Source organism: Trachurus trachurus, assembly GCF_905171665.1.
Source record: "Trachurus trachurus genome assembly, chromosome: 13".
NCBI lineage: Eukaryota > Metazoa > Chordata > Actinopteri > Carangiformes > Carangidae > Trachurus > Trachurus trachurus.
The window spans coordinates 7,314,512-7,322,861 of record NC_139892.1 but is presented as its reverse complement, the minus strand read 5'-3'; the positions used below and the strand labels follow the sequence as shown (position 1 = coordinate 7,322,861).

Here is an 8,350-nt window from a genome sequence, read left to right as displayed (position 1 = left end):
TTCAGCAGATGATACAGTATCTGTCTGCGTATGATATGTATGATTACTTCCTGTTTCTGTATACAACTGTACATACCCTTTATATACATACTTTATTCAGGTATTAAGCAAGAAAACAACATAAATACAATAAAATAAGATAGATGTTAGTGAAAGTCTAAATCTGCTCTCTGGTGAATGTAGTGGAAACATTTTTTCATGGATTTTTGTGGCAACTGCTTCTCCAAGTCCAGATGTGTTATGAATCACAAAGGGCTCCTCTCCTCCGCTGCCATGTGGCTTTTTCTTTCTTTCCCTTTTTTTTTTTTTTTTTTACTTTGTTACAGTAATTTTCCCACCCACAGCTCCGGACAGCTGCGTGCTGCAGATATTTATTTGCCGTGTTTTACGACAGAAACACTGAGCAACATTTTTTTGATTTGTTTCTTCTTTAAAAATGGCACAAAAACCACACACACAACCACACACAACTGGACATATAGTAAAGACAGGGTTCATCATCCTACATGATGAATGTAACAGTGACCAGCTCTGCACAAACACTTAGTATATTTATATATATATATATATATACAGTATATATATATATGTTTATAACAGGGTGAACTGTTCAATCTGACAGATGTTCCTGAACAGCCACTGTCCATTTACTTCTATTAGTGTTTATTATTATCTGTCTGATAGATAGATAGATGGATGGATTGATGGATGGATGGATGGATGGATGGATGGATGGATGGATGGATGGATGGATGGATGGATGGATGGATGGATGGATGGATGGATCGATAGATAGATAGAACAATAGATAGAACAACAGATAGAACGATAGATAGATAGATAGATAGATAGATAGATAGATAGATAGATAGATAGATGGATGGATGGATGGATGGATGGATGGATGGATGGATAGATAGATAGAACGATAGAACAATAGATAGAACAACAGATAGATACAGTAGATAGAACGATAGATACAGTAGATAGAACGATAGATACAGTAGATAGAACGATAGATAGAACGATAGATAGAACGATAGATAGATAGATTAATTAATTAATTTTGTCAAAATGGAAATTATTTTGCATATTTTTGTTGTTTTGTTATTTTTGAATAAAAGGGACATCTTTTGAATATTACAGTAGGCTACAGTTTATCACATGTGGCCTTACCAACCTCAATAAATGGGCCTTTAAGTCATTGAAAAACATCTTTGTGGCCCTTGAAGATTTGTATTTGAGTACCCCTGGTCTATAAGTTTGACACATGTTCACTTGCTGCTTCCTGCTGGTTCAAACTTCTTCAAACTTCCTAATATTATTATTTTCCTATTGAATATTTTCTTACAGTCTCTAACTTGGTGGTAGTTTTTAAACAAGCCCACATCGCCACACGCCCAACTTCATTTGGGTTTGATAACCCTTTAATTTACGGGCCGCTAGAAACGTGATGTCAAGAAATAGCCTAGAAATAACAATTAATTTCATAGTAATGTCATGTTTTTCATAAAGGTAAAAGATAACACATGCTGCTTTGAATTCTTTGGGAAAGGCCAGAATTTTCCTCCACCAAGTCATTACTATCATTACTATGAAATTGACCTTTGTCTTTTTTCTAATCCAGGCTATTTTTAGACATTATGATGCAATGGATTGTTATTCTTGGCTATTTCTTGACATTATCACATAAATAGCAGCCTATAAAATTGAAGGGTTATACCAAAAGTTTCCCTCTATACTAGTCCTGACCAACAAATGTTCTTTTTGCGTGGAAAGGAAAACCAGAGTTGTATCATTCACACCTTTAAAAATGCGTCTCAATTGACCACATTTGGGTTAGGGTTAGGGTTATCTGACTTCACTTCCTGCCTTATAAATACACGTTTCAACACAAGTCAGTCCTCAGACAGGTCTACTTGGGGAGCAGGTGTTGCGTTTCTAGACAACGCTCGGCGTGCCACATATTGTGTTTTTTTTTGTAACCAGAAAAGGGTTTGTTCTTCCAGGTCCATATGATGGCGACCAGCTGCTATCCCATTACATTTGTTGAAACATGTAAGAGAGGCTTCATCTTCAGTGGTGAGAGTTCATACTTAATCAATCAGATAATTGTATTATTTTTATTAACATCTCCTGTCTTTTAAATGTTGCCGTCTGCTCTGCTGTCTCCCGCTCTCTGTGTCTAAAGTGGATAAAACAGGTGAGGCTCTTCTTTTACATTTTATTATTAAATTAATAGATTTTTCTCTCTTACTGTCTTTTCTCTCTTACATCTGTTTGTTTTTCTCCTTCTACTCTCAAACATGCAGGTTTTTGTACCGACAGTTTCGAACAATCAGACAATAGCATCATACGTCGGCTCCACACCAACACGGACAAAATCCTGCTTTTGAACGACGAAGGATTTCGAGCCCGGATGTTAAGCATGTACGAGCAGGAGCAGCCCGGTAATACACAGACCAGCAATGTTTCATCTTTAAAGAAAGGAAAGCACTGCGGCTTCTTTTGAGAATTTCACTAGTAAATATTGAATTTTGTTCACACAGAGCACATTGAAACAACAAAACAAAGAAAAACTCGTCAGTGCTTATGATGATGCATGGAGTTCCTGTGACCTGTGAACTGAAATCACAGTCACAGTTTTGTGTCTTTGTCTTTTTACAGAGTGCAAATTCAACATCCAACCTTACGACTATGTCAAGAACAATCTCAAAGACGAGGGAAAGCAGAACCCGGTCATCATCTACGTCAAGAAAGACAACGAGACGTGGGTTGCCTGCTGCAAAGACGATACAAAGGTTCAACCCAAGAAAATGGTGAGAACAACACCTGACGTACATAACATACGTAGGGATGGGCACCGAATTCAGTACTTTTATTGGTACTAGTGTTGCTTTCGTCAATGAAAATTACGACGAAATATCATCGTCAACGACCCTTTATCACGTGACGAAAACGAGACGAGACTAAACGTAAATCGCGGTCATGTGACGATAACTATAATAAAATATATAATGCAATATTGTTGACGAATAAAAACGAGACTAAATGTGGTTTACAAAACAAAAACTCTGCTAAAATGTCTCTTCATTTTTGTTGACCAAAACGTGACGAGACGAAATAACATTATAATGTTTGGTCGCACTATTATTCTGTTATTTTTGCAGTATTTCTTGAGTCTATAAGGTAACAATAACAACAATATAAAAATAAATATATAAATCATTGTCAAAAGCCCTATTCGCACGGCATTAGTATTACCTGGGGACCTCTGGTAATTTGTAATAATTGCGGAGGACGTCTGTGATCTTAATCCCGTGCGAATGCGCCATGTCAGTAATGGGCTCTATGCACAGCTCCAGCACTTCCTGAATTTAAGGCAGGTCCTTCATTTCCTGTCATACATTACTGGACAAACTGATTAATCCAGGTGTGTCTGAGTAGTCACAATGGTCAGACACACCTGGATTAATCAGTTTGTCCAGTAATGTAAGACAGGAAATGAAGGACCTGCCTTAAATTCAGGAAGTGGTGGAGCTGTGCATAGAGCCCATTTGTAAAGTAAAAATTCCCCCGCAAATTACCTACTATATTTCACCAAAGACCGACGTCCCGTGGTAAAACTAGTCCCGTGCGAATCTGCATCTCAGTAATTGAGGGGCATTTTTTGTTTTTGTTGTGCGCCTTTTCTACTTCTTCCCCAGTTGAAACCATACTGTACGCGTTGAAACATGGAGGCTGCGGTGGAAATTATGAGCAGCATTTTCGAGTAAAATACAGACATCACTTATCCCGAAATACAGACATCACTTATCCCGTGCGAATGCACCGCAAGAAACACGGACATGGGGGGGTAATTTACAAATTACCAGACGTCCCCAGGTAATACTAATCCCGTGCGAATAGGGCTTAAAACTAAACTAAACTAAAATGTCATCAGTTTTAGTCGACTAAAACTTGACAAAACAAAAAAGAGCATGACCGTGACTAAAACTAATGAAGACTAAAATGACAGTTTGGCACAAAGACTAGACTAAAACTAAAATTAAAACAGGCCGCCAAAACCAACACTAATCGGTACTGACTGAATTCCCACTGAAGTACCGGGTATCGATTCATGTGAGGTCAAAAAAACGGTACTACATTTCAGTACCTGAACGCACCTTCAGCAAGAGTGAATACAGTCTATGGGAGTGTTTGTCTGACCGACTGAAAAACAGCCGTCCGTCATTTAAAAATGAAATCACGGACTGTTATGGGAATCGGTACCGGAGAACGTTGTTAATGGCGCCACTTCTCATCACAGCGGTACCGCTTAATTAAGTCTTGGTCACATAATGAGAGCTCATCTAAACGAGGAAGAAGTCTCCTCTCCTCAATACGTAAATACGCTTCTCATTGAAGTCCGCACCTTGCAGAGTTTGCGCTGCGCCTCAGTTTCATTTGTTTTTTAATGATAGTCTCATAAACATATTCGATATTTTATTTCATTGAATGACTATTTTAAGCATTGCCCATCTCTAAAACATAAAATACTCTTAAAGGCTGAGGAGTTGTGATAATTTGAGAAGCTTTGAGTGGTAGTAACTAGTAACAACAGGTCGGTGTCAGCCAATCAGAAGAGAGGAGGAGGCTCTGAGCCTCTCTTCTGATTGGCTGACTGTTTTCTGAGCGATCCAATAAAACACAGAGCAGATTTCAGAATAAAACACTCAGAGAAACCAAATACTGCAAAGTTGTTGTTGGATGGATGGTGGGTCCAGGTGTTGAGGGGGCGGGGCTTAGTTGTGACATCACAAAGTGACAGGAAGTCCTGCCGGCTGGTTTTAAGGCTCAGTTTCTGAATACAGGCTGTGTGCATTTCTCTGTGGACTGAGGCTTTGATACTTTCACAGTATTAATATAGAACCTAGAGCTGCTTTATAATCACACTACACATGGACATCTACCTTTATACTGTATGGAGCTTTAATACAAACTTCTACCTTTATACTGTATGGAGCTTTAACACAAACATCTACCTTTATACTGTATGGAGCTTTAACACAAACATCTACCTTTATACTGTATGGAGCTTTAATACAAACATCTACCTTTATACCGTATGGAGCTTTAACACAAACATCTACCTTTATACTGTATGGAGCTTTAACACAAACATCTACCTTTATACCGTATGGAGCTTTAATACAAACATCTACCTTTATACCGTATGGAGCTTTAATACAAACATCTACCTTTATACTGTATGGAGCGTTAACACAAACGTCTACCTTTATACTGTATGGAGCTTTAACACAAACGTCTACCTTTATACTGTATGGAGCTTTAACACAAACATCTACCTTTATACTGTATGGAGCTTTAACACAAACGTCTACCTTTATACCAGTGGTTCCCAAACTTTTTGTGGCCAAGGCACACCAAAGGACAAGTAAAAATCTCAAGGCACACCTATTGTTCAAAATAGCCTTCATAACACGTGTTATCACTTATATCATGTAAAATATCTGTAAATGTGCATAATTATTTAATAATGCCAAATAAAATGTGACAAAGACAACTAGGTTACATTACTCACAAAATCATATTTATTAACAAAATATTTTTTTAAAATTAATTTGAAACTTCATCAAATTAGGCTTCATCAAAGCAGCAATACAACCATTTAAACCAGACAGGTCACAATAAGGCAAAGGAAACTTTGCAAAATGTCATCACAGAGAACTGTCAATGCAAGGAAGCAGCACCGTCCATGGTCCTACAGATTGATCAGTATTGAAACATATTGTGCGAAATATGGGGTTCTCTTTGAGGTTTTGTTTTTTAAGAATTGTTTTTAGGTATAGAGTTTGCCTCTGTATTATGAAATGAGCGCATACAAAGTACTGATAGTAAATTAAAAATAATTATTTTTTGTGTAGTTGTATATTGCAATAATAATGTATGGTTGTCACAAAATCCCACAGCACACCTGGGGTCTCATTTATAAAACTGTGCGTGGGATCGTTACTAAAAGTGTACGTACGCCCAAAAGCCAAGTTTTGCGTGCGCCAGTAAATATTCAGACTTATAAAACCCTGCGTACGCACACTTGCAGGCAAACTTCCCTTTATAAATCAGAGAGTTCCTACAAGTGTGCGCAGCTGAATCCGCTTCACGTTCCGCCCTGTACACGCCCTGTTTTAACCGTAGATGGTCAATGCAAACCACCACATGAATGCGATCTGCATGTAAATGAGCCTGACGTGCTGTTGATCTGTCGCTGTTGTGAATCAGCTGCAGGTGTGAAAGTGGCGACGTGACGTGTTGCTGCAGCTGTTAACGGCGTCAGCGGCTCAGAGCGCACACGGTGTTGTTTTGTTGCGCTGCCTCTCACATGCTGGACCCGGTTCGACACATAGTTACAACAATGACAACAGTTTTAATCTGAGTTATTAACCATTCGTCATGGTCTCCCTCTCCCTCCTTTCTCCTCCAGCGGTGCCGTGGTGCAGAATTACGCACGGGGCTCACCGCTGTATTTATACATTTACAGTAATTAGACTGATCGATAAAACTTTGAATAATTAGCGGAATCAGTTACATTCTGAGGAATGATCAAACATGACACTTCTCTTGATAACAAGAAAACAGAATGTAACAATTGTGGGAACGATTACTGGATTGTTTCCCCAGGGTTTGAGATTTAATTGATTCTCGATCATATGTTCACAGTATCATAGGAACATATAGTTATTTACACCATGTATTTATCCCATGCAGCCGCGGCGTCCTCTCCTCCTCCTGCGCTCTGGGAGTGGACAATATGACGGAGAGACGGTGGTGATTAAATATAGAGAAGGAATTTTGATTTTGAATTTTAAGTTAGATTCTAAGAAGATGTTTCTGAAACATCAGTCCGATGCAAAATAAGGGCGCTGTTGAATTAAATCACCGTGGCAACATGGATCTAACGCATACGGGTTGAAATTAAATGTGTGACGGCCGATAATAAAAACATAATCGTTCTTCTCACTCATCATTTCCTGAGTCTGACTTCAGTTCACCACCACACCGTCTGTGTCGCCAATTCCCCTTTTCCTCCAAACCAGCGTACGCCTGGGTCAGAGTTTGCTTAGGGCTGCGCACATTCTCCCGTCAAGTTTGTTTTTTATAGATCACAACCTTGGCGTGAAAAGTCACGTACGCCACTTTCAGCCCCGTTTTGTGCGTACGCAACGGTTATAAATGAGACCCCTGGACTTGCCTCACGGCACACCAGTGTGCCTCGGCACACCGTTTGGGAACCACTGCTTTATACCGTATGGAGCTTTAATACAAACATCTACCTTTATACTGTATGGAGCTTTAACACAAACGTCTACCTTTATACCGTATGGAGCTTTAACACAAACGTCTATACTACCTTTATACTGTATGGAGCTTTAATGTTTGTTTCCCTTCAGGATATTCCAAAGCGAATTGATGAAAGCAGCAGCCCGGCCTTGTTCTACCTGACAAAACTGACGGGGTCCAGCAAGTGCATGTTTGAGTCGTCGGAGTACCCGAAGAGATACCTTGGGTTAGAGCCCGATGTATATGACGTCACTCTGGACAGACTGGTCCTGCGTAACGGAGGTGACGATCAAGTGGACGAGTTCAACGAGTTTATTCCTAAGCAACTGACACCAAATGACACAAATTCAACCTTCTTTCCATAGAGAGAAATTACATCACAGTCGTTGCGACCCAAAACGAGACGTCTGGATGTGTAACTATTGGGTTTAATAGGAGAAGGACACAAAACAAATAGAACATATTTATATACAAATATAATAGAGGTGGTTTTAGCAAAATAATCATCCTTTATTGTATCATGTGATATAAATTTAACTTGTGATTTGTGATCAACTGATCTATACTCCTAACAATCAAAAGTTCATTTTCAGAACCGGTTTATAATGAACGTCCAGATTTAACGTCTCTCCCAATGAAACATTTTATTTATTGATAGTTAGTCATTCATCTGTAACAGAATTTGAAATTTGAAAGGCGTTGTACGCTGTAGTTCTTCCTCACGGTTCATTAACACTAAATTACGGTATTTTAATCTTTGTCAACAAAAGTTATTTTCTGAAACAATTGGGGAAGATTCATAAATTTATCTAATTTATTTAAATCATATCTGCTTTTATACTTACCCTAACCCTAACCCACATTTAATGAAGTTCCATAAATATACAGTATATTCCATTTTTATATGTCCTATCTTGGTAACCCTTTAATTTACAGGCCATTAATAACGTCATAATGTCAAGAAGTAGCCTCGAAATAACAGTAAATTTTATAGTAATGTCATGTTTTT

At 38.5% G+C, this 8,350-nt stretch overlaps 1 protein-coding gene across 1 annotated transcript; it reads left to right on the top strand.

Moving 5' to 3' along the window:
* Positions 1 to 2,018: 2,018 nt before the first annotated feature.
* Positions 2,019 to 7,706, top strand: LOC310995763 (uncharacterized protein; the record flags this gene model as incomplete). Its single annotated transcript, XM_083984887.1, has 5 exons — positions 2,019 to 2,082; positions 2,192 to 2,203; positions 2,313 to 2,450; positions 2,668 to 2,819; positions 7,452 to 7,706. 5 exons carry the CDS (start codon positions 2,019 to 2,021, stop codon positions 7,704 to 7,706), a joined length of 621 nt encoding a protein of 206 aa, XP_083841013.1.
* Positions 7,707 to 8,350: the final 644 nt, after the last annotated feature.